This window comes from Argopecten irradians, chromosome 2 (genome assembly GCF_041381155.1).
Source record: "Argopecten irradians isolate NY chromosome 2, Ai_NY, whole genome shotgun sequence".
Lineage (NCBI taxonomy): Eukaryota > Metazoa > Mollusca > Bivalvia > Pectinida > Pectinidae > Argopecten > Argopecten irradians.
Window position 1 is genome coordinate 7,554,643 of NC_091135.1, and position 27,512 is coordinate 7,582,154.

The window sequence follows — 27,512 nt, forward strand, 5'->3', positions numbered from 1 at the left end:
TGACAAACTTAAAAAAAAAAATCCTTAAAAATCAGAAATAAAATATTGTTAAATTTTCAACATTCAGTATTTTATTTAATAAATACGTAGATAAAACATCACATGTACGTTACCTGACAAATCAAACTGGATTTAACAAGGAAGTTGTTTGGTAACCCATATAGAAACCGAGTCACTGATACAACTCGGGTCGCTATGTGCCTTTGACGCTCACCTCTCGTGTGAAGGTTTTAAAAACGTCAAGGAGTTAAGAAAATCGTGATTTTAACTGAAAGAGGACACATGTGTACAATACGTGAGTGTCAGTAAGTACTTTGCATATTCATCTTGAAATCCGAGAAATGTAGACCAATATATTCTCTCTTTAAATAAGAATCAACTGAAAGGGACATTAATGACATTAATGAGTATATTCTCTTTTGAAAACAAAAATATTAAAACATTATATTAATCTACGCTTTTTGTTATAACGTCTACAATCATCTTCGCTGACCAATTTAAAATATCATGAAAAGCAATTTTAAGTTTTTTTCCAATAATGTAATTTATCAATGAATAATATGGGTTTTTTTCACCGTAACGTATAAAACAGTTATCAAGCGGAAAATATTTTTTGTATCTCAAAAGATTCTATAAGTATAAAAAAAAAATCACGAGTTTCATCTCACCAATCTTCCACATTTTATACGTATACTCAATCAAACATCCTCTCAACGGCACACATTTTTACATACGAAGTAATGTTATGTAGTCAATCAAGTTTTACCCCATTATCAAATTTGAGTGTTGTACATACGTAGGTTATTACTTGTTTCACAATTTGCACAAAAAGATTTTCTTTCAAAAAAAATCTTAAAATACACTTTCATGTAAACGTATGCATAAGACAAAGAACAATTTTTTGTAGATTACATTTTGTATCATATCTTTTGGACAATATGTGTAGCTATGAAGACATGTACACTATAAAAAACAGATGGAACATCAAACCTTAAATACCTATATCACAGATTTAAATCAACCCTACCCTTTACGTAAAAAACAGTTATCAAAACTGTCAGCGAATGACGAAAACACTGAAGATTACATCTTATAATCATTAATGCACCAGGTGTCACGAATACAGATGTTAAAAACCCAATACAGCTAATTTTAGAAGTCGCTCTCTTGGCAATTTTGGAATAAAATCTTCAAAACGAACACCAAAATGAATGCGATTTAAGTATAACTAATTATAATTACCCAACCTCAAAATTTAGCATGCATACAATTTCCCTATTTGCTGCAGTAACCACACTACATGTACAATATTAAATTTTGTCAGAATGTCACCGATACCCTCGACAGTGGCAGCTATTGCAACGTCTTGTTCACAAATGTAAAGTCTTTCTTATTGACTTACGGACATTTAATAGCTATATCTTCGTAATACGTACTCCGTGCTCAGCACATTTCATTTGGTAAAATCAATACAGGAGTTTCCTCTATTATTAAGTAAGTTATCACAAAGCAACACTCACACTGTTAATGACAATATTCTGTTTGGCAACAGGTAGCTTGGCATTTATTTGAAAATTCATATTGCAAATTCAATATATGGAAAAAAATAGTGTTTCTTTAGCACTGTACCACTGTTACCTCACACACACAAACATCTTCCTCAACAACACACATGTGTACAACGTCTGTCTGTAGTCCTACCAGTGATTTGCATTATAGTCCGGCATTTATGTGGTGTAAACACTTCAAGTGAAACAAATCTTTTAATGTTTGTAAATTTTGTTAATTTTAATTACATTGAATGCAATGAAATATTCATATTTATTTTCTTGAAAGACGTCAAAAACACAAAGAAATTTGTATTCGTCATTACATCGGATTAAACCTTATTCATCATTGCAGCATTTGCATTGTTGTTACTGTGTTACCTTGAAGTTAATGGTCATAAAATGCCATGAGAATGATATGTTATATCTGACAGGTATCAGGTGTTATCCAAACTATCAGATATCAATCAATGCTTGTCTTGGATTTGGCGGAATAACACGAGCTTGGAATCTTAACAAACTGTCAGGGTTTATGCCTGAGATGGCACGACAACCACGTGACCCTGTGAGTTCGGCCGACTCTCAACCTCCTCATCGTTTACCCCTTCTTTTTGTTGATGTTTCTGTCTGGAGCGACGACCGCCCCTCCTGTGAATCAACAAATAAAACAAATATCCTCATTTATACATTTATATGTATCATTTGTCCAACATTCACTTTGCTGCAAATAATTATTAGAATTTCCAGGTCGTATTTTACGAAGTCGAAATTATGCAGCTATTCATTGTGATGTAAATTTATATATTAAATACATATTAACTAATGATATTACATATTAATAATTACATTTAAAGATGATCCACCGCCGACAGAGCATAAACGATAAGCATCATTTTAACAATGATTGGTGTTTAATCATGTATATATATGTCTATTTAACACAAAAATAATATAAAATGATTTATTTTGAAAGATACACGAAGAATTGCATCATTTTGTTTTTGAAGTAAAAATTGAAGCCCAAACTTTTCAATGGTTGTAATGTAAAGTACGTAACTTTTGTAACTGTAGCAAAATAATAATTCGTCTGCTCTTGTTTTTTATTGAGAAAAATGACTATTTAACAACGGTGGAGCATCTATTATCAATTGAAACATTGCTTCAAAGCATTACGGATATTATTCAAAGATTTTTTTTCTATGCTTTCATCCCCATTATTGGCAGTGACTCTAAAGCATCTGATTCGTCCTAGAAAGATGACGCATAAGTATAATATGCACTTAAAAGACACTTAATATCTTTCGTCTTTGACAAATAAAGGTAACACCATGACCTACCTGACTGGTGGGTCGGGTAGAGGAGCGATGTCTGAGGGTAGTTCCTGCTCTCCGTCTGACATCACCTGGTGTTCTGTGGCAGAGACAAGGCACGATAAACATATACCATATATACAGTGGCTAGACTAGGGATTTACTAACTAGTTAATCATATAATAACTTCCTGCTTACAAGATAAGTGAAAATATGTGTATTCCAATATCAAGTAGAAGAACATGAACACAAAATTGTTTGATGACTTACCATCAACAGACATCATCGCTGTGCCACGCCCACTTGGAGCCGATACCGTGTAGGAAATATAATCTTTATCTGCGGAAGCTCCCTGAACGTTAGGAACCTGTCCAGACGTTTTCTTTGAAATGTCAGGCTGCAAAGAAAATAGGAACAATGTGATATTATCCTTAATGGTGTCCAACATCTCCTCAATATGTTACATACATAAGAAAAACATGACAATCAAAATATCATAGAGAAATCGCAATGTCAGGGTTATAAATTAAGACCCATAATAGAATTTGTCCGCTTTGTTATACTGATACCAAGTCAATTCTAAACAAAATCATAAACTATCTAAACTATTAAATCTGCTCCTTCCAAAATAATATGGTCTAGAATCAAATTATACCCAATAAATATCAAAAGGCAGAAAACGAATCATAAGCGTATTCGTATGAATTATGTATGTAAGAACTTAATAGAAGGGGGATAACTCTTTAATACAATGACAGTTACACAAACTTACTATAACAGGCTTTTTCATTGGCGTCGTAGCAGTATGCTTATTAGCAAGAATACCAACGGGTGTGTCTGCCTAAAAAAAAGTCAATAAAAATGTATTATTGCAAAATGTAAACAAAACGAACCGATATAAGGAAATTCAGTCGCAAATGAAAAATATTTATACATGTTAATGTGTACAATGCATGTTTTTTCTTCAATTGACGTCATATATAATTCTAATCATGTATAGCGGTTACATTTCCTAGATAGATTATTTTGAAATCTGCGATTTATAAACACGCGAGAAATATTCAGAATCTTTGACTCCAGCTTAACTTTTTTCATATTTTACTGCGGTAGGAACCAGTATCGGTTATCTGCGTAATTTGTTGCTTAATATCTAAATAGCAAAATTATGAATTTTGTTAACATATACAATTAATGTTCTAAGATGAAATAAGAAGTCTACATACTGCATAGCTGACAGATGCATGATGGAGTGTAGCAGCCTGTCTCTGGAGAGTCTGGCGGATATAACTCTCATCCTTTAGAGCGTGCATGCTGTAAACATTACAAGGATATATCATTCAAACCAGTACGTATATGGTAATATGGGTAGCTATACAGGGATACCAGTATACTGCGGATAAGATTTCTTAATTTCCTCAATTATACAACCACGAACATTCAAATGTAAAAGATTTCTCTCGAACACTAAACTACACTCACCTTTGTTGAAGAATGGCAAACTTCTTCTCCCATACTTTGTGTACTTTTTCTATTTCTCCCTTGAGTCTGAAAAATATAACAAAGCAATATCTGTTAAGATTACTTAACCACGAGAGAAAAAGTTTAAAATGATATTGCGAGATCATAATAGTTCGTTTGGGGTGAAATTCCTTTGGCTTTCGTATTTTGACCAACATCAACGAATTAACGCCCCAAGAAACATACAGATCCAATACCGAGGATGTAACAGAATCATTTATTACATGTGAAATGTAAGGTTTTATGGTGGACATAAAAGCGATATATTTCACTCCAGTGAAAATATCAATTTTGATTGTTATGTCATTAATTTGTGCGCGAAAATGACGTCATATTTTGTATATAGGACGTAATAATTGGAAGGGCAAATAAAAAAAACAATGGCGGAATAACCTTTGGAGGAACTAGCAGTGATGGTCCTCTGTAAATGGAAGCAAAAAAAAAACAAATATAATAGTCTTTGTTTCTTGATGGATACCAGTAATTTTTCATCGAGTGAGGTGGAAATATAACTGGTATTCATCAACAAACAAGAAATATTCATTATATATTATCAAAATAATTGATAATTACTAGACGAAGAGTATTGTTCTAGCACTATACTCGAGACGTTATACGTTGACACACAAACTCCTACACAATAATTGTGTCGTGTACACAATTTTGATAAGACTCTAGGTTGTTAGTGATTGTAGATATATTGGTTTGTATGACGACTTAAAATTAGTTCCAACCAAGCCATCACATTGTACAGGTGACAGCATTGGTAAAGTACGATTTGTAAAATGTGAAACTGAAAATTCCACTTCTGTAAGTACGATATATTATAGTCGTCAAAGTTTGTTTTTACAATATATACCACATGATATTTGCTGAAACTGAAATATTTTTCACAATGTTTACTGATGTAGAAAGTGGCATTGACAGAAAGCATCTTTTTTCTATCTATGTAATTTTATGTTATCAAGATAAAAAGCAAAATATTAGAGTGATCTCGAAATAAACCGCGAAGCGATTCATGATGAGAGAACACTCAGGATTTTTGTGTTAAATCTCCATAACATAAAATCAAGTATTCAAATTAATCCTTATAATTCATTCCACTATAGATGTTCTCTTCAAAATTCAAATTTATTGAGGGACATTTTTGTATTGAATCGTTAAGCTGTTGTTTTAGCCAATCAGAAGAAGCGTTACAAACGATAATGTTATAAATTTTCCGTTAAGGGCAAATAAAGTAATTTTAACCAAATGAAAGTTACATGCAGAATTGCATCATATCGAAACAATTTAAAATGAGTTGGTTTATCAAGCAAATTAATGTATATTTATAATAAGTCTCTTTTTTTCATTCTTTTTTTAATAATTCTACCTTCATGTGATGGAACCAATTTTTCTGCCCACCGGTGAGCGCGCATTCGTGACGAATAGAGCAACAAAAAAGAACGATACACGTAACTTCCATTCGGAACATCAAAAGAGGTAGTATGTTGACTATTTGCTATATACAGAAGGTTTTTTTTCGTTTTAGTGGAGAATGCTTTATAATCTTGAATTGGAAATTGTTTGAGTTGTTAATTGCTACTTCTTAAGGTGAAAATCTTCTATTGAAAACAAGAGTTTGAACAGAAATACTCTCATTTGGTATTTAAAAATAAATATAATAGCGTAGTGACTGAGTGGCGTGATTCAAGACTAATTACACATGAATACGTTACACTGAAAGTTTTTAAATATGTAAATTGCAGGAGAAGATCCATGCTTTTATTTTTTTGGAAACACACGTATACTGCCACCAGAAATTCGGTTTTGTTATTGTACATAATTACACCTATTAAGTTGTGACGTTCCATTTTGTATTGTCTTCGCTGTTTTAAATAATGCCTTCAATGCCTTTGGTTCTCCGATCATGTTTAAACATAAACATAACCACAAAACTATACAAACGCTTTTTACCAAATCCTTGATACTGAAGGAGACATTCTTGTCAAAATGGCGTTTTTTGGTACAATTCGCAGGAAACAAGTGGCAATATCAATACTATTTCTGATCTTATTGGCTTTATTATATCACGGTGAGTATTAAGTGTTATATATATGTTGCTTGTAATATTTTAAAAAATGTATTAAGGGTGAGTGGTGTATGAAAACAAAATAAGTGACGCAACTTATCTTGTAACATCATATAGTCCAATGGAGACTTCTCCTTTCTACTTTTATATTAAATGCTCGAATACTACCATGTTCATACGTACAAATATCTTTGACTTTAACCGCCAAGGAATTTATACATTAAAGCTGGGTCGAGTGCATTTTTCATACAAATAGCAATACAGCACCGTTATAGAATTTTACTAATATTTATACTAATATGGATCTTCTTTGACGTAACATCTCTGAAAGAAGACAAAATTCCTATTTATTTGAATTTCATTGTTGTGTCAAAGTGGAAATTCTTCCTTTTTGCGCTGTTTCATATTCTTTTAATTATTTAGCAATTTCCCGACTTTAAAAACATCTGTCCAGATTTTTTACAATTTAAAATACATAAATTCATATATTCCTCTCCACAATGATAAAACTTATTGAAATCAATATCTAACTTCAATATGTAACTATTACAATTTCATAAGAAGTTATGTATGATAGAATTTAACATGGGGATGTATTTTCCTGAAGGATTATGAAGGGCAATGAATAAAAGAGTTTAGTTGTGAAATCAAGAGTGACTTTATAGTGTATTTTTTCCCTATTGGAGTCAAAATTCTCCTTTTCCATGAGGCTATTATTACCTTAAGCTTCACAACCTTTTTTTTGTCAAAGTTTTTTTTTGTCAAAGTTCATTTTTGGGATCATATCTAAATCAACAGAGAAATCAATACCTAAGAAAGTGAAATTGCTCTTCTCCCACTGTAAATTTAGGTCCGATAGATATTTTATGTTGCTATAATTGCAACTCCCTAACCAGATCACATCATATTTGAACCGGTTACTATAATTGTATGATAACCGAAAAATCTATTTTGTACATTCTACTATGAGAACCACTTGCATTCTATTTGTATGCTCATTGTACCAGTTACTATGAGAACTACTTGCACTCTATTTGTATTATCATTGTACCAGTTACTATGAGAACTACTTGCACTCTATTTGTATTATCATTGTACCAGTTACTATGAGAACCACTTGCATTTTATTTGTTTTCTATTTGTACAGGTTACTAGAAGAACCACTTGCATTCTATTTGTATTCTATTTGTACCATTTACTATGAGAACCACTTGCACTCTATTTGTATTCTATTTGTACCATTTACTATGAGAATCACTTGCACTCTATTTGTATTCTATTTGTACCAGTTACTATGAGAACCACTTGCATTCTATTTGTATTCTATTTGTACCAGTTACTATGAGAACCACTTGCACTCTATTTGTATTCTATTTGTACCATTAACTATGAGAACCACTTACATTCTATTTGTTTTCTATTGGTACCAGTTACTATGAGAACCACTTGCATTCTATTTGTTTTCTATTTGTACCATTTACTATGAGATCCACTTGCATTCTATTTGTTTTCTATTTGAACCATTAACTATGAGAACCACTTGCATTCTATTTGTATTCTATTTGTACCAGTTACTATGAGAACCACTTGCATTCTATTTGTATTCTATTTGTACCATTTACTATGAGAACCACTTGCATTCTATTTGTATTCTATTTGTACCATTTACTATGAGAACCACTTGCATTCTATTTGTATTCTATTTGTACCAGTTACTATGAGAACCACTTGCATTTTATTTGTTTTCTATTTGTACAGGTTACTAGAAGAACCACTTGCACTCTATTTGTATTCTATTTGTACCATTTACTATGAGAACCACTTGCACTCTATTTGTATTCTATTTGTACCAGTTACTATGAGAACCACTTGCACTCTATTTGTATTCTATTTGTACCAGTTACTATGAGAACCACTTGCATTCTATTTGTTTTCTATTTGTACAGGTTACTAGAAGAACCACTTGCACTCTATTTGTATTCTATTTGTACCAGTTACTATGAGAACCACTTGCACTCTATTTGTATTCTATTTGTACCAGTTACTATGAGAACCACTTGCACTCTATTTGTATTCTATTTGTACCAGTTACTATGAGAACCACTTGCACTCTATTTGTATTCTCATTGTACCATTTACTATGAGAACCACTTGCACTCTATTTGTATTCTATTTGTACCATTTACTATGAGAACCACTTGCACTCTATTTGTATTCTATTTGTACCATTAACTATGAGAACCACTTGCACTCTATTTGTATTCTATTTGTACCAGTTACTATGAGAACCACTTGTACTCTATTTGTATTCTATTTGTACCAGTTACTATGAGAACCACTTGCACTCTATTTGTATTCTATTTGTACAGGTTACTATGAGAACCACTTGCTCTCTATTTGTATTCTATTTGTACCATTTACTATGAGAACCACTTGCACTCTAATTGTATTCTATTTGTACCATTTACTATGAGAACCACTTGCATTCTATTTGTATTCTATTTGTATCATTAACTATGAGAACCACTTGCATTTTATTTGTTTTCTATTTGTACAGGTTACTAGAAGAACCACTTGCATTTTATTTGTATTCTATTTGTACCATTTACTATGAGAACCACTTGCATTCTATTTGTATTCTATTTGTACCATTTACTATGAGAACCACTTGCACTCTATTTGTATTCTATTTGTACCAGTTACTATGAGAACCACTTGCATTCTATTTGTATTCTATTTGTACCATTTACTAAGAGAACCACTTGCACTCTATTCATATTCTGTTTGTACCAGTTACTATGAGAACCACTTGCACTCTATTTGTATTCTATTTGTACCATTTACAATGAGAACCATTTGATATTCTATTTGTACAGGTTACTATCTTAACCAGCGATTTACATCAACAAATGATTCCGTCATGAAAAGTAAGATGGCAAAGCAAGGAAGCTCAGTTGGTACAATACTTTCTTCTAATACTACAAATCCACCACTCATAATCCGAACAGTAAGTCTGTATATTATTGGTTTATTTTTGAGACATTGTATGTCGAGATTTGTATCGTCATCTCTGATTGGCTGAAGAATAGGCGTAACTGATTTCTGATAGAGTCCATCCAAAATGGAATTTTACATGATTAGATTGCATTTAGGAGTACACAGCTCTAAAACAAAGAGTATTCACAAACGTTAACAATTCAATGAAATTTTATACACGTTTGTGTACATATGTATAGACGGTTGTCTATCTTGTCTGTGGTCTAAAGCTTGTTACTTCCATGCCAGAGGGTAGTTATTGAAATTCTTTACCATACCTAATGTGATCGACTTTGATCTAAGCTGTATAATTTCCATGCATTCATCATGATGACATAATCCAATGGTATCAAATCTTAAATATGTCTTTCAATCTCATTCTAAAATTTTAATCGCAACCATATGATTTTACATTTTAAAATTTGCTTATGATTTAAGACAGAATTTTGGTTTCAGAATTCTTGCAAATGAGATCACTCTTAGAATATGAAAAAATCAAGATGCGAACATGTCATATGGAGATATTTAGCAAATAATGTATTTCCCCATGAGATATTAATTAAGTTACATATGGTAGATGTTTGCTAATATGTGTGTTTATTTACAGAATCTACACAGATTTTACGGGCTTGATGAGATCTACGAGAATAGAAGAGCTGCTATTGAGGATACATGTGACAAAAGTAATCATGGCTATTTCGGTAATTCAGATGGTGCTAAAGTGGTCAACAGACTGGTCATAGACCGTCAGCACCATCTTGTGTATTGTCCTGTCCAAAAGATAGGCTCGACATTCCTTAAGGGCCTTCTACAAATCTTAAAAAAACAAGGAAAGAAAAACCTCGATACCCGTAAGATACGCGAGAAGCCTAACACTTCCCCAGATATGACACAGTTTCATTATTATCTAACAAAATCATTTAAAGTGATGTTTACACGAGACCCATACTACAGGCTATTTTCTGGATACGTCGATAAATTATTTACAGTAAATACACTATTTTGGCAGGTCATAGGGACTTATATTAAAAATACACTTCTACGGCCTGAAAATGATATCCGCACAAAGTGTGGTCATGGGATAACGTTTCCGCAATTCATTAAGTACGTGATCGCCTCACAGAAAACTGGTGTACACACTGATGGACATTTTACCCCTATATACGAGCACTGTAGGCCGTGTCAGATATCGTACGACTTTATAGGGAAGATGGAAACGTTCGAGAACGATTCCCTTACGCTGTTGAACGTTTGGAACAAGCGCTATGGTGCAAACATTACCTATGACGATTTCAAAATGGAGACAACATTACAAAGAGTACGTGGAATGATCAATCGACTTTACAAAATGCGAAAAGAGTTTAAAAAATGTGTATCCGTTTATGGTGTTTTGCAGCGAGTATGGAAAGATTTCCAAATTCGGGGTTTCCTTACAACACGCGTGAATCTTCCGTTTAGTCGTTCTGAGGCTGCAAATATAAGCGCGGAGCAGATGACAACGGTTGTGATAAAAGCCATATTAGAACATTCAACCAATCGAACAGAACTGCTTCAACAACGAAACGAGGCTATATCACTGGCCTACAGTCAAGTACCAATGAAAGACTTGGTAGAACTCCGGGAAATCGTAAGACCAGATTGTGAACTGTTTGGTTACAACGTTTCACCAGATTACATATTCAACCGTGGAGATCCGTCGGATGACGTAACATCATATAGATACTTCGATATTGACGAATAAGTGTACGCAGCCCGATATGTGTCATATAACTGGCACACTTATATAATGTGTATCACAAGGTCAAAATACGAACTGCAATATTTTTAGTTAAGTTTAAAAAATAGGAAAAAACGTTTTAAAACCAATCATAATCATCTCTTTTTCATTGAAGCTAAACTTGATGTCATTGCTGTTTATCCAAATGAAAACACACAAATACTGTGTATATATTTCTTGACGAATTTAAATCCTAAACGAAATCGTGAATTTTTTCTTCTATGGAAATTGAGCCCCACGAAAACAACTGATTTCACAGTAAAATATTAGTTAATGTAGTATTAGGTCACATATAGTAGGAGATACTGGTGTTAGGATTTGCTTGTAAAATAAAATATTAGATCGTACATAATTTCGATGTTGTTTGTTGGGAAACATTAGGACAAAAATATGACGTAATCGTTGGAGCTTGTGATAAAAAAAGGACCGGAAATTTAAGTGGTGTGATACTTCAGGGTGACTGACTGAGGCAGCTCTTGTTCTGAAGTTTCTTTCTGTCTTGCTGACACAACTGACACAAACATTGAGCTAGAAAAATAAGAACTAGTGAGCAAGTTAGAAGGTTCACATATTTACAAAAGTTAAATACCTCAAAATTTCATCTCTCAGTCTATCTTCATTCTTCTTAAATTTCTCTGAATCAATCTCACTCTGTGATTTCTGGCTGTTTTTCTTCTTTTCCTATAACAATAACAAAAGAGTTAATAACTATGTAATTGTATTAAAACAAAGTATAATCAAAGCCAAAAAAAATTCAAAATGTTTAATGGGAATAAGATCAATCTCATTATAGTATGAACCACTAACAATGCAATGTCTTTTCACAATGAAATATGATTTACGAAAATGAACGAAGTTGTAACTAATAATGAAAAAGAAAAATCCTCAAAAAAAAGAAACATTCTGAAACAAATTCATATATATATTTTTTTTAATCTATACACTTATTGTAAATGGAGTATTTACAGTTAACTTTGAACTTACCTGTAGAAGCATTTCCTCGAGTCGTTTCTTCTGATCCATCAGAACCTTCAGTTTATTCTGCTCAGCCGTCTGCATCTTGTTGGCCTCAGCCTGTGCTTGTTGCAGAGCCTTTGGATGAACAAAATAAATTTATAGACTATTGCAAATTCTAACAAAACCACTGGTTCATCTCATGCTATTATAAACGTGTTCCAAATACGACGGCATTTGATAGATAGTCAAGTGATATACAAGGATGATATAATCCTTTAGAAAGTTTAAAAGGGTAATTTTAATCTTTTCAACCTCTTAACAAAAGAAAAAAACAATTGGTATAGATACTGACCTCTTCACGGGCTGCTCTCATCTTATCTTCCATCAGCCTCTGCATCTCTTCCTTCTGTTTGGCCATCTGTATTCAGGAACATGTCAATATGAGTAACGTATATATGATTCTTTATCAAGTTGCCTACATATGAATGCATTCTTGTTACTTGTGTTCGTACGTCTTTGTTGCTTATAGCTCACGATATCTCAGATTTACATTCCAAGTAGTTATGAATACTGTGTCATATCAAAAAGTGTTTGAATCAAGTCAACACTACGAGCAGAGATAGAAGAATATGGCCATATCATGATCCATATTATTAAAATGACTGACATAGGTTAAGATATTGACGCATTTGCCATTTGGAATTCATAATCAATTACATGTCATTGATTTGTCAAAAATTAGCAATAAAACCCAACACCATATTAAGTTAGCTAAAGCATAAAATGGCATAGGTATTTATCCACGAAATGGTTGTGGCAAAAATTTATCCTTCATTGTACATATTGAGCAAAGTGCGCCAAGCATGCAATAGATATGAATAAATATGTGAAAGTATGTGACTTGAAGAGTAATTTTAAATTGGTCATGCATACAGCAAGAAACCAAATTGTGTAACCTTACCCATTTTAAAAACAAATACTTTAATTATACAATACAGATGTGTTATTAAGCACCTTCACTTCCGCAACTTAATGTGAGTGAAAAGAGTTTGTCTTTTAGTCATATCAGCAGTATTGAATTGTGACGCTTTTTTTGCGAAAAGGTTAGTGCTGCCAGAAAAACCTGTTTACTGGTATTGAATTCGCCTTGAAATCTTAGTAATCAATGGTCGATATATATACGGTCATCAAAACTAATATAAATGTTTAATATGTCTAATATAAATAAAATAAGAAAAAGTGTTAAACTTAGAAGGGAATATGGCTTTCTAAAAATACGCGTACTGACTACAAGGGAAATTATCAACATTTGTAATAATATCACTCTTAATAGTAAAAAAAGGGTTCAACTGTCTTAACAACAATTATTTGCGATATCACCTGGAAAAAAACGAGTTTATACTGATAATGCATGTCAAATAGAAATTTCCAAAAGTATAGAAATTATCATGACATTTGGAATGTCAGCTAGAACAAAGACAGGCCAAGTATTCAACTTCCATATTGGATCTAGCCACGTTTGAAATATTCTCTATAGAAATAGAAAGAACTATGCTCAAAAACACGTCCATAGTAATCTTTCTTCTACACATGCATGTGAATAGTAGAGATACAGTGTCATGGAAGTCAGTTCTTGCTTAGGACTTTTATATCCTTCATCTCTGAATACACAGATTCTATCACATCTGGGTGGATATTTTGGAAAATTAGAGTCAATTTCGCTCCAGATGGACAAATAAGCTCATGCTAATTAACTTCGATCCCATGTTTTGCTATGACAATGAAGCATGTATTTTCATTTATAATAGAGCCCTTCCAAGTTGAGAGCAACGCCAAAGGGTCTTAAAATTTACATTTTTAAAGGACCTTAAAATTTGCCGTTTACGGATTTATAATTCAGCGATCTTGTAGTTGAGGAAAATAATTGAAACGTTGTCAATTTTACCACATCTGACCCAAACCTTGAGATCCCTTGAGATAATCTATATCATTCACAAATTCAGTTGAACTTACAATTAATTAAAAACATTATTTACACATTAAATTTGCTTCCGTTGTTTAGGATTGAATTTACTTCAGTTGTTTAGGATAAGAAATCGTATATGTTGAAGTTTACGAATAGATATAGGCGAGAACATGACGACGGACAAAAATATAAGAAAGTTACTAGATATCTCTTCGGTGAGTAAAATACACTGTATCCCAAATCCGAGTAAATTAATACCATAGTAATTGTATCTAGAATTAGGAAGAAAGGAAGTTATGGGGAATCCGATTACATATGTGTATCATGCCGTAGGTTTTGAGCTATTGGTGAAAGCAGATCATGCAGGAAAATTCATATATATATATATTACAAGAAAAAATATCTGTGAATAATGATAATGAAACTTCATGTATTGATTATAAATGTATTGTTACACATGACGTGTTAGATTATGCGTACTGCGTTAGTTTCATTAAACCACAGTTAGCAACACAGAAATTACGGGTATATAAATATATTTATATATAATATTTGTGATTATTTTCATATAGAATATCTGGTGTAAATATAATGCACTGCATCTGATTCAATATCGGAGGTGAGTGGATTAGAAAAGAAAAGAAAAAATGGGGAAAACAGTAATAAGAACTTACTCCCGAACCCTGTAAAGGAAACATTCATAATTAAAGGCAATGCATATATATGGAATATATAAACTCATAAACTTAATCAAATAATATACAAACTTTTTTCAACACATGGAGATACAGAATTTTGGCAGGTATCAATCTTGGAGTACTGGTAAAAGTATACTTATTTACATCAAGTGATTCGTTTTATTTGTTCCATTCACGCAGATATCAATTTTCAGTAACCATTGAAATAAATCCCTTGAGATGTTAAGATCATACGAATTGCTACATGATGTTATATTTGTTGAAATGTGAAAAAAACATGCATTTAACGTATTATTAGATACCTGTAGTAGTGGCGCAATGTTCCCTTAAGAAAATATATGATTTATGTATACTTACGGTATTCATATGTTATTGTATGTTATGTAGTGGTTAGCTCTAAGTTCACACAATAATATGGTTTATGTTAATAATTATCAAATGTGTATTCAACTTCGCATTACATTGTATAAAACACATTAGTTTAGTAAATAAATAAATATATATATATCAATTCTTTATGTAGTCACACTTCACTACCAGTGAGAAATAAGTTATATATTTGTGAAACGAAAAAAAATCAATTAATGCTTTAAAACCAATACAAAATGAGATATTAAAAGTCTTTTGGTGTATAATATTACCTCATAAAAACGGAAAATTGTCAAATAAGATAATATAATTATTTTTTGTTTGTTTTCATGCTAAATCCTACTTTCTGATTGGCAGATTCTTTTTCTTCATTGGCCCGAAACCCCGACGTTATCATAACATCACAATAGAAACGTCGACGTTGCGTATTGATTTGGAAAAAAATAATCCCTTGGAAAATCAATGGAATCGTACATTTAAACGTATTTCATCTTATCGAGTGAAAAATTATTCACTATTTTTTTAACTTCATCGCGTAAAAAAACATTTTTGTTTGTAAACTGTGAGAATCCGTGTATGCTTAAGTAAAGTTGCAATTTATCCTCATAAAATTAACAGTGGTTGATAACCGTCAAAAGTGACGCTTCTTATCATGACCAAATTGAATTTTATACAGAAAACGGTGTTCGATCATTATTTGACGAAAACAATATCAGTTTGAACTGGTTAAGTGATTGTCAAAAAACTATTCGTCGGTACGAAATATTCATACATACTATTAGCTGTGATTAAAACGTTGTGATATAAAACATATATGTTAATATTTTGTTCTGGTGATGAAGTTGGTTAGATTTGTAGTATTTTAGTGTGATTTTGGGTTGATTATGGGTAGTTTGGGACTAGCGACTTATCAGTGATATACTAGCTATTGATATCACATCAACACACACACAATAAATAACACACAATTCCTTTACCATTTCTTCAGCCTGGAATTCAAACAATAGACACAAGAACGTTAACCATGTAACCAGGAGAATAGTGTCACAATGTATTTGGGCATGTGTGAACTATAGTCATTGGATAAAGTAACTTCGCTAGTTCATGATATTCAGAGATATACGAAACTCTCATTCGTCCTGAATGTCCTTGGCTAGCGAAATGGGACGGGGTAAAGATACTTTAAAATAGCTAAGTAAGGGTTTCATGTAAAGTATTTATATATTACAATTCAGACATGTTTTTAAAAATGTCACATTAATTTGCTTTTGTCATTAAGTATACCAATATATTATATAATACACATTCAGTCAGTAATGTCATAATGCAGGTAATAGTAAAGTGTATTACTCATGGCATCGCAGTGTCCTCACTTAGAATTGGATATGAGGATGCCATCAATCACTAGCTCATGTCAACTTTATTATTAAAACGAACAAATGATTGTTATTTTTATATCAACATGAAGACTTATTATTCGGTTACATATTTGATCTTTTATACTAGTACGGTGAAAACCATTACCTTTAAAAGTCATTCTATTTTACATTTCTGGTAATTTAAAAAAAAAAAAGGATAAGAGTTGTTAACCAACACTTTCAAATCAATATTAAATCTTATCAACGTATCTATGTATATCTTTGAAGTCTTATACATTTATTTATCATTTTCTAAATATGTATAGCCAAGTTATAAGTACAGTTTATTCGGAATATATAATACGCTGTCTTTTTAACATTCAATAAAACTAAAATCAGATTGAGAATCGTGTTTGCCACTATCCTTTTCTTTGCTGAACTTGATAACTATTTGCCTATCTTTTGTATTAAAAAAATGGAAATCTGAAAATTTATCAAGTGCTATAAAGTGTTTAAATTATTAAATCTGGTTTATGTATTAAACAGTAACTGTTGTATTTCCATGACATTTTTCATTTTCCAATTCCTTTTAAAGCTTTAACATGAAATGACAAACAAAACATTTTCAGAAAAGAATTGGAGTAGAATCAGAACCCCTCAACATTCATGCAATTAAAAGAAAGGAAAGGTATATTTTTATTTGAAAGATATATAAATAATAACAATAAAAAAACATTCACTATCACATCTATCAAAATATTTTGATTTTGAAATTTTGGGATATGAAAGAAGATTATAATAAAATAGCAACCTGATCAGTACTCATAGAATTTTCTATAAGCATAGCCTGGAATATCAAATGTGTAATCAATGATTCTACTACAGATCATTGTCATCTTAATGGTCACCTCAATGGTATTGTAAATAGTTCGAATGGAATTCATATACTTTAAAAGTCAGACAACATGGTCGATGTTTCATTCTTGCATACAGTATGCACTTTTACAATTCTAAATATATCTTTACTGTATTCGACCCAATAAGTGCCCCCATATCTATAAGTGTCCATCCCCTTTTTGAAGCCTTAATTTCACTTACCTCAAAATTTCATTTTATAAGGTTCTCCTATTTTTTTACAATTTTGAAGCCATTTTTGGGCGCTTAGAGGGTCGAACACAGTACCTATTAATCATTTACGTTTTGTTGTGGGAATCACTGTAGTGATCTCATTCAATATTGTTAATTTACTAACCATAGCCCTTATTGGTTTCGTAAGCCTACAAGTTAGCTTATTGTGCTTTTTGTCCTTCTGACAAATCTACACAAAGATATAACACCAATGAAATTATAACATTTACACAAACTCTGAAGAACACAACAACTCTTTTCAAAGAGTAAGGAAACAAATACTAGTAAACTAATTGAATATTCAAAACAAATATGTGAAATAAAAGCAAGTACATGTAAATTAAACACATTTATAATACATGTTTACAAATATGGATGCAAATTATCGTGGGAGATAACAATAGAACAAAGGGAGATAATAAACTATACTTACGAGTCTTTTTGAGGAGGCCTGCTCCTGTGCAGCATTTGCTTTCATCGTCTCAGATTCCTTTTTATACTGAAGAAACAAACAAAAACCACAGTTACAAATGCAAATTAAAACTGTATACAAATATTTCACGAAATTTATGGTTTTAATCCATGAGACACCTACCTGTTCTGACACTGATCTCTCACTCTCCAACATCTCCTTCAGTTTTGCTATTTCTTGATCTGTAAGATAAGAAATATCATGCACAGCTTGTTTACCACATTTCTGTCATAAAACAAGAATACACTAAGTTGAAGGGAAATTTACTGTCAAGCATTGTTTAAGGTGAAAATGGCAATTATTAAAGAAAGATATGATTACATAACAAATCAGCTTTATCAATACAATAAACCCTTCTGAAATTTAAAGGTCTTGCAGGAGGCAAAATCATTTTATCAGAATTTCCAACCTTCAATTTGACACAATGTTATTAGTTAATGGCATATGACAGTTATGAGAGTACATACTCAATTCAGTTATATTTTCATCCTTGGAATCGATTGTTTTCTCAAGTTTGTTTATTTTTCTTGATAATCCTCCGACCTCCTCTCGTAGTTCCTCAAGTTCAGGATTTATTTCCGGAGATTTGGACTTGATTGATAGTGACTCTACCTGGAAATTTAAATCAGTCATTGTTTTACATTAGATCATACATACAACACTACACCTCTCTATGGTGGACAGTTTTTTTTCAGCATGTGATGAAAGTTTTCTTTGGCTTACGTCTTATCAACAGCTAAAATCTTCTACTAATTGAGTGTGAAAATCAATGATTATAAACTAATGTAGTATTTACTGATTATCTCATGATTATATACTGATTTAATACTATTATATGCTGATCCTATACGAATTATATACTGATTCAATACTATTATATACTGATTATATACTGCTTTAATACTATTATATGCTGATCCTATACGAATTATATACTGATGTAATACTATTATATACTGATTATATCGTGTTTTATAAATCATGTAATATTGTACTAAAATTTGTTGTCATATTAAAATTACCATTATTTCGATATGACAGATTGTGAGAGTTTAAAGCCAAGTAATATTTAAAGAGACTTCATATATATATATCATAACTATTAATGTGGATAGAAGGCCTTGGTCTTTAGTACAGAAAATGATATAACACAAGACTCTCAGTCTCATGTCCACGGATAAAAACTTAAATACATATAGTACACAGATGTTAAATGTGAATAAAAATTAAATGCAACATTTGTTCAATGTAGCGATTCAGCCCTCATATTAATGCAACTTTTCTGAGAATACAGAGAAATTTCAATATCACTTTCCTCAAACAATACAGATCATTCGAGAGTACCTTCCAATACAAATATGTCCACATCATAGTAAATTAGATGCCTAAATGCTGAAATTGCATGCAGTGCTATTGCGAGCTTTATTCATATAAAAAATGACAATAGGGAAAAATAGTTTTTGACTTCAATAGTTGGAACATGATACTATAGACAGATTGTTTAAGATATTCTTTCAAAAATTTGGAAATTTTAGGCATTTTAATAGCTTTCAATGATTTTATTTTTTACAATTATTGTATAATTAAGGGAAGACTGTACACATTTTTTTTAAAGTCTGATATTTTACCATTAAATCAAGAAATTGATCACAATTACAGAATCATATTAAAGCACAAATAAATTATGCAGAAAAATCACTATGATTATCACAAATATTTATGTTTACACCAAACCAATTTCTGTTACAAATTTACATAATTGTTAGCATAAAACATAATAAAGGTACATGTACATAAATATTCATATTAAAAAGCTTTTAATTTATTAGCTCTAGAATTACATTTCCACAATGGTTAAACTTAGCGAATTTTAGAGATCATGCAAAGACCTTAAATTTGTGTTTTGATTTTTTTAATTTAATCTTGCCACCAATTAATGATTACCGCCACACAACTGTGTTCACATGGACATAAATTCTTTAACATTATCTAATATCATGACAGATTTTGTAACTAAACTTAAGAAAAATCAACATGAAAATAATTCAAAATTAAGTTTCATAACAGTTCTGCTTCAAAGGATCTTTCGTGGTTATCCTTTTGCTCCAAAATCATAATTCAACTTATATCAATGGAAAACACACATTTCTCAGATAGAATTAATGGCAAACTTTCAAACATTGCTAGTCATCACACAGTTGATAAATAATAACTGTTCTTAATATTTGCAACATAACACATTCAGACAAAATATGATATTATATCAGGTACATATTAGTGTGAGGGTATTACTCATATTAGGTCACACCAGACAGTGGAGATCTTACCACAGTGACCGGAGCAGGCGGTGGCTGGGGCAGTGGTGCATGTTTAGGTGAAGGGGGTGCCCTTGGGGCAGGAGGGGGTGGGGGCTGAGGGGATGGCTGGAGTGTCTGGGAGGGGACAGGTGAGGGGCTGGGCACTGGTATCATCACTGGGATTTGTGGTGTGGGAGGTGCAGGAGGTTGTGGGGGAGGGGCAACGGGTGTGGTAGGGGCTTTGGCAGATTCTTTCTTCTGAAAACAAAAAGATCTGGTGGTGTTAGAATAGAAGTAAAAACTCATGGAATAAAGAAGTTAAAACAAGTGTCAGTGATTACAATGAATAAAGTTTAAGTTTTCATTGACAACTTTCTAAAAAAAATATCAATGTTCACCATTGAATTCATAGGAATGATATTGATACTTTTAAAAAGTGTAACTCGCTCTTGAAATGTTATAAAACTTTATTATTAAACAAAGAATAATAAAAATCAGATTTTAATAGTCTATCTTTAAAAATGGTGAAATTACTCTTTTGATGGTTACTAATTGTATCATTAATACAAACTTCTACTTAGTGGTATGCATCATAACTTTTAACAGTTTTTTTTTTTTAAATATTCGAAAATTAATATATTAAGTAAATTAAGTCAATTAATACACCAAAAGAAAAAGAGGAAAAGTTATCAAACATGATATTGATGTTATTTCTATCAATATGTAGAGATAAGACGACATGAAACCTACAAACAAAATGCTATCTGGTAAATTGAAAAAAATATTGATGATATCTTTTTTAAATCATGCATACAAATGTTTATAATGAATGCATAAACTTACATATTCATTTGTTAACTAAATGTACACAATATGAGACTTTAAAGATGCTCAACCGCCGACAGAGCATAAATGATATTCATCATTTGAACAATAATTGGTGTTTAATCGTGTATATGTCTAATTAACACAAAAAAAATAATATAAAATAATTTATTTTGATTTTGGTGCATGCGCAATCAGTACTTCATTCCATATAGGATATATTGACACAGAATTTTTTCGGGATGAGATTAATTATTTTTCATATTTTTTAAATTGAAGTAAAATTAGAAGCGCAAACTTTCCAATGGTGGTAATGGTGTAAAGTAAGTAACTTTTGTTACTGAAGAAAAATACTAAATCGTCTGCTCCTATTTGTGATGGTGAAAAAATACCATTTGTCAGCAGTGGAGCATCTTTAATCAAACTACATGTATACATATAAGTGTATATTATTTTCAAATTAAACAATTTACACACTGTTGAAATAAATTTTCAAGGATAAGCGATTTATCATATGATTCCAAATATTTAATCTTATTCAAAGAATGCTATAATACATTACACATTTCACTGATTGTTCATTGTGACTGTTTAAGTGATTTCTTCACATTCAATTCATCATAACACTAGAAAGATGTCTTATAATCTTCAGTCTTGTACACAATACACAAATCAAACAGATTTTGCACTTCATTACATCCTATCATAAACTGTGAGTCATAGCTACAAATTCTTAGTTTCTAATAAAATTTTATAATTTAAAATCACCAACACTAAACACTCAGGATAAGATGGGGTTATACATGTACATAAATATGATATGTGATGTATATCACATAAGGTTATAAATGAAATGGTTACATAATACACAAGTTATGATGAATACAGAGATACTCATGCATGCATAATATTCATTTGCTTATATATAGTTAATCAAATCTAATGTTATAATCAACCACAACCAACCAATCAGAATGAGGGTTATATTGGACTTTTGGGTTACAATCACCATTGAGACAGTGGTTTGGAGATGTCGTGAAATCAACCAATCAGAAGAATGGTTTGGTTATGGAGATAGAGGGTAAAGGTTATAGTGATATGACTGGGTACAAATATTTTACCGAAGACACAAGTGACGACGGTGTCCGATTGGACGGTCTGTCTGAAGGGGCCGGCTAAGAAAATATGCACAATATGAAAATACAAACAATGCAAATAAAAACATGTATATTTCACCATATATTTCTTGGAAACTATATCTGCAAATTTTCAGTATTTTGGATAACATCACATACCAGTAAGTTATATGCCCAAATAGAAAGGAAACTAGACTAAGTGGATTTTTACTTCTGGCCGTAACTTTTAAATAGATACTGCGGACACAAGCACAAAGTTAAAGAACGTACAACAACAACTGTTAAATGCTGCATTTTCTATCCTTAATTTTAAAAATAATGGGGGAAAACAATAAGAGAAACAGTCAATACTGATCGGTACTGACACTCTAAATTTTGAAAATAGGTTCAAAGTTCACATGCATTTTTTCCCAACCAATAAATAAGTAGTCTTTTATGTCAAAACTACTTTTATGACATAATTTGACCGTAAATGTTGATCTTATCAATTTTATACTTTATATCACTGAATGGGTTATTCCAAATTTACATTTTCAAGAAATAAAATATTGTTGCTTTTTTTTTCATAGAGCAAGAATGAAATGTACATTGCGAACTATAACAAAAAAAGGCTTGTGAATTCCAATCTATATATGTGTTTCCTTACAACAAATTTGTATTTTTTCAATGAATGGTATTTCTCCCTGTAAAAGAATACATTATGGTAATATTTGTCTCCGAATACTTACACTTTCCATTTCCATGCTTGTCTGCTGTTGCTGGTAGTGGGCTAGTTGCATCTTTAACATAGAGATGACCTGCTCACTTCTCTGTATCGTAGCCTGCATCTCTTTGTACTGTTCTCCCAGCTTATCTTTATCACTTGCACGTTTGGACTTCTCACGTTGAATCTTGCTTTCCATATTTTTCTACAAAACCAAATTATACCGTTTTTTACCCCTGAAAATTCATGATGCATTGTTCCAGTCTTGGAATCAGTTTAAATGTGTCTCCGGGGGAAGATGATTTAATTATATAATTTCAAATGAGTTATTTAGTCACAAACTGTTATTTTTTGTTACACAATGTAAACAGTCAGCCCTTATCTTCTTTATTTAATTATTTTATTTATCTGGGATTTTATCAACATTTTAAAACAGCAAAACTACATGAAAATTATCTTTGCAAAGAATTGAACTTTTAAATGAATATTTTTTTATGAAAAATAACGGTTTTTATTAGTTATTTTTTCACAATTATGTAACTAAAACTATGTACCCATTTACACAAAATATTGACTAGAGAAAAATAGATAATCATATTTCTACACAAACTAATACATTTAAATTGAAATAATTATCATACATTAATATGTTTTTCTTTAACTAATCTCATTGTCATTGAGGACTTTTTTGACTTACGTTATACAACACGGAGATGCGAGCGATGGCGTCGGCCAGTTGCTGTTTAAATGCTCTCCGTACCGTGTCCACTCTCTGTTGAGACAAACATTTCACAGTTAAATACTAAAATGAAAACAAAAGATTAGTAAACATGTCATACTATTGTTTTCATACACAACATGTCAATTGTAGCTAGGTTTACCAATAACATGTACTATAAACCAACTACCTTTTGCGTGGGATTTATGTTCGCGAATTTCTTGATCAAGGTAAAGACGCGAAAGTTTATATACACAAATGATTTCTTAAGCAATTCTTGTACAATTGAATTCAAAGTTATATCTTCATTCAATTATTTAAATTTGTGTAACTTAATCTACGGGAAAATATTTTGAAATGGAAATCGCGAAATTTAGTAGCCGCGAAAGAAAGCTTTTTTACAGTATCCCCATGATATAAATATTATACATTAACCTGTTTTTACATGATGTACATTTTCTTGACCTTGAAATCGAGGAAAAGGTCATACAGAGACCTTACACCATTTTACCTGATAAATAGTTGTTTTCAAATAAAATATCTTAATTTCTAAACAAAGATTTAAGTGATAAGATTAAAGCATAACAGAAAAAGATATCAAGGGAGATAACTCACATCTTCATGCATCCTCTCCAGCTGGGTGACCTTGTCATTGATGCGACAGTATCTATAGAAATGTGAATCACAACACAATACAAACATGCAAGTAGTGTATACTAATTAAAAGGGCAGTGAAGAGGCCAGTGATTACATGTGTATGTCAATAAGTTGGAGGGGTTGCTTTGGGGTTGCTTTTCTAAACATTTATATGTTAGCAAGATTGAGTTCCTGCCTTTTTATAGTGCTATTTCACTGAAACCTCACTGCTGGAAGTTACCAATTGTCAGATAATGAGAGTATCAAGGTTTTCACAACAGCTAGAAGATAATCTCTGAATTTAAACAGGGCCTTATAAGATAGAGCTACACAGGTAGGTAAACACATGATATTTTATAAAAATAACCTGTGTTTTTACCAGATTAAATACACATCAAAACAATTACCTACAAATACAGTATATAAGCAAAAGTTGATCATTTGTGCAGCAGTATATAGCAAGGATTGTGAATATGACTCATTGGTGAATATAAAAAGCATGACAATAGCGATTTTTTTTTTTTTTTTTTTTTAATTTTGAAAAATTCATAAAGATGTGCCTTGAACATGCAAAATCAATTTAATTGATATAGCAATATAATAAATAAAGTACAAAATGCATACAGAGAGAAACATTTCATGTAAATTTAAACATTTGCATCGAATTGTTTGATTTTCCATTAAATAATTTATGTTAAGAATCAGTTTAAGAAATCTTGTATAATGAAAAGAATTCTCATTTTAAGAATCCACTTAACATATGTACTATAACTCTACACTTACAGTTCTATTGCTTTCTCCTGTAGCTTCTTCTCATAGTCTGCTTGCATAACATGTTTGGCAAAGTTGATATCTCTCCTAAGATTTGTTACGTCCTTTTAATTATTAAAATGAAAAAAAAAATGAATACATTAACAATCACAGAACATGCAATGACACTATCTATATTCTTTTTTTTTAAGAAATCAAATTTAGTCACAAAGTAGTCGACCATGCATAACTTGCTATTCGAAATTAAGGTACCAAGTTTAATTATAGTTTTATTCTAATATTGCTGGTTTTGTCATACACAATTGAAATATTGTACAAAATCAGTGTGCTTAAGTTTTTATCCACAATTTTTTTTTTTTTAATTCAAAGTTTCTGATTTTTTTATACAAAGATAAAGAGGGAATTCAGTAAGGACCTGCAAAGTGTTAGCTAGGTTGTCAAATTATCCGAGTTTGTATCAACCAAGTTCCACTGTTGTTGAATCTGGTTAGGTCTTTGACAATGGCAAGACACATTTTCATTTAAATTTTAATATCTATTTGCATTTTGTTTTGATCTCCCATATATATTTTTTGAACTGAACTTACCTGTAGAAGTATTTGAATGATTTCTGTCATCTCTTTGAGGTCGACGACCTCTGTGACATCTGTTTGTGAACATCTGTCCAAGGTAAAGAAACCAACCTTGTGTTGGTCAGCCAATGACGGCCTAAAAAAATAAATCGTCAAATAATTTTTATAAAGCAGGTAAATCTGTTATTCAAGTCAAAAATAATTTCAGCTATATTTAAAAAAAAAATCAAAATTCTTACTATACATGTACACGAGTCCTATGAAATGTATGTTACATTTCTATACTGTGTCATATTTACCATATTATGTAGAACAGGGAAAAATGCATATTCATGTGAAGTGCCCCACCAGGATGAATGATAGGTGGTACATGGTAATAGTAGTGCCCAAACCAGCAATCAAACCTGGGTCTCTGGCATGAAAATCCATGGCTCTACTGCTAGACGACCAGTTATTGCCAATGCATGTGCACTACATGATCAAAAATAAATTTTCAGACAATTTTAGGGTTCTGCAGAGCACCAATTCTCACCATCACATCTGTATCTGTATGATTACCACGAAAATTTAAGTCAATAAAGCCATCTTCTGAGAGAAGACACTACCATGCTGATTTCCACAAAAAATATCTGGAAATTCATCTGTGACCATACAAGTACATATAACTTACACTTGCGACTCGGCGAGAATAGGTCGCGTGCCAGTAGGTACTGACTGATATATAAACAAACCTGCTCCGTCAGCTGTGTGACAGAGATCATATTTAACATCATACCCAGTTTGTGTATGTACCTTTTACACAAGTGCATGTATACTGTAAACATTGTATGTAGGCCTACATGTACATACATATACATATATATGTACATCAACATTAAACCAGAAAACTACATAACAACACATAAACCACTCCTACAGTACCATGGTACAGTGCAGTAGGGCTGATGACACTGTCATGTTGACAACATCATTAATTGAATGCCTAATGTAAATCGATTCAATGCCCTACTTAGATTCCGAGTCTGATCCTTTGTAGATCCCAGCTTGAATCCCGATCGAACGGATCTTTGGGACCGATTCTATAAAACGTAACATTGTTCTAGCAATCTATGATGAAATGGCGTATTGATATACGTCGATTTCCATGACGTCACGTATACGGTACACCCAGCGCGTGCAGGTGCCCGCCAGTCAACAAAATACACGTGGATCAGAACTGTCAGCTGACTGTCATTGTTTACAAACATTTTACTTGTTGTCGAAAGTAACAGTTTTCATTTGTACGCCTCGTAAAAGTAAACACAAATGAAATACAGTTATAAACAACAAACAAGTCAATTGCGCGGTAATTAAAAAGACAAACATAGTAAATAATGTTTTACTAGGGGCATCTTTATCATCTGATCCCAGATTCACAAGTGGCAATGTTTTTCAATTCAGGACTTTTTTATACGCATCTGAATGTCGAACGCTATCCACATACCTAAATAAGTCAACTTCATTTTCTCTTGATCCTAAAATATCCAACACATGAGTCTGCAATCCCTGCTCAGCGAACGCATAATCACTTTTATCGAGGCGCCTAGGTTTGACAAGCGCCATTTTGTTGCTATCAACATACCATAGACGGCGCGGTTTGTATAACTT

General features: G+C 31.7%; 2 protein-coding genes across 5 annotated transcripts; one reads left to right on the forward strand and one right to left on the reverse strand.

Annotated features, from left to right (window-relative positions):
• Positions 1–45: 45 nt before the first annotated feature.
• LOC138314307 (uncharacterized protein C10orf67, mitochondrial-like) lies at positions 46–27,512 on the reverse strand. 3 transcript variants are annotated; one of them, XM_069254587.1, is made up of 20 exons: positions 27,349–27,512; positions 25,881–26,001; positions 25,306–25,397; positions 24,502–24,553; positions 23,866–23,940; positions 23,194–23,373; positions 22,451–22,504; positions 20,535–20,762; positions 18,675–18,819; positions 18,331–18,389; positions 18,169–18,234; positions 12,569–12,634; positions 12,244–12,351; positions 11,849–11,940; positions 4,337–4,402; positions 4,081–4,168; positions 3,630–3,698; positions 3,128–3,254; positions 2,885–2,957; positions 46–2,195 (listed from the first exon to the last, which is right to left on the reverse strand). In XM_069254587.1, exons 1-20 carry the CDS (start codon positions 27,465–27,467, stop codon positions 2,078–2,080), a joined length of 1,998 nt encoding a protein of 665 aa, XP_069110688.1. In that variant the 5' UTR covers positions 27,468–27,512; the 3' UTR covers positions 46–2,077. The 3 variants fall into 3 exon arrangements, with proteins under 3 accessions (XP_069110688.1, XP_069110689.1, XP_069110690.1); XM_069254588.1 differs by lacking the exon at positions 20,535–20,762 and having other exon boundaries at positions 27,349–27,507; XM_069254589.1 differs by lacking the exons at positions 20,535–20,762; positions 22,451–22,504 and having other exon boundaries at positions 27,349–27,507.
• LOC138314308 (carbohydrate sulfotransferase 11-like) lies at positions 5,720–11,596 on the forward strand. Of its 2 annotated transcripts, XM_069254590.1 has the most exons (4): positions 5,720–5,857; positions 6,394–6,449; positions 9,323–9,453; positions 10,090–11,596. In XM_069254590.1, the coding sequence occupies exons 1-4, from the start codon at positions 5,757–5,759 to the stop codon at positions 11,221–11,223; spliced, it is 1,422 nt and encodes a 473-aa protein (XP_069110691.1). In that variant the 5' UTR covers positions 5,720–5,756; the 3' UTR covers positions 11,224–11,596. The 2 variants fall into 2 exon arrangements, with proteins under 2 accessions (XP_069110691.1, XP_069110692.1); XM_069254591.1 differs by lacking the exon at positions 6,394–6,449 and having other exon boundaries at positions 5,724–5,857; positions 10,090–11,594.

Coding starts and splice junctions, on each gene's coding strand:
- LOC138314308 (XM_069254590.1), top strand. CDS start 5,757: ATGGAACCAATTTTTCTGCCCACCGGTGAGCGCGCATTCGTGACGAAT. Junction 5,858..6,393: donor CATTCGGAACATCAAAAGAG/GTAGTATGTTGA, acceptor TACAATTCGCAG/GAAACAAGTGGCAATATCAA. Junction 6,450..9,322: donor ATTGGCTTTATTATATCACG/GTGAGTATTAAG, acceptor CTATTTGTACAG/GTTACTATCTTAACCAGCGA.
- LOC138314307 (XM_069254587.1), bottom strand. CDS start 27,467: ATGGCGCTTGTCAAACCTAGGCGCCTCGATAAAAGTGATTATGCGTTC. Junction 26,002..27,348: donor AATGAAGTTGACTTATTTAG/GTATGTGGATAG, acceptor TTATTTTTTTAG/GCCGTCATTGGCTGACCAAC. Junction 2,958..3,127: donor AGCGATGATGTCTGTTGATG/GTAAGTCATCAA, acceptor TCTCTGCCACAG/AACACCAGGTGATGTCAGAC.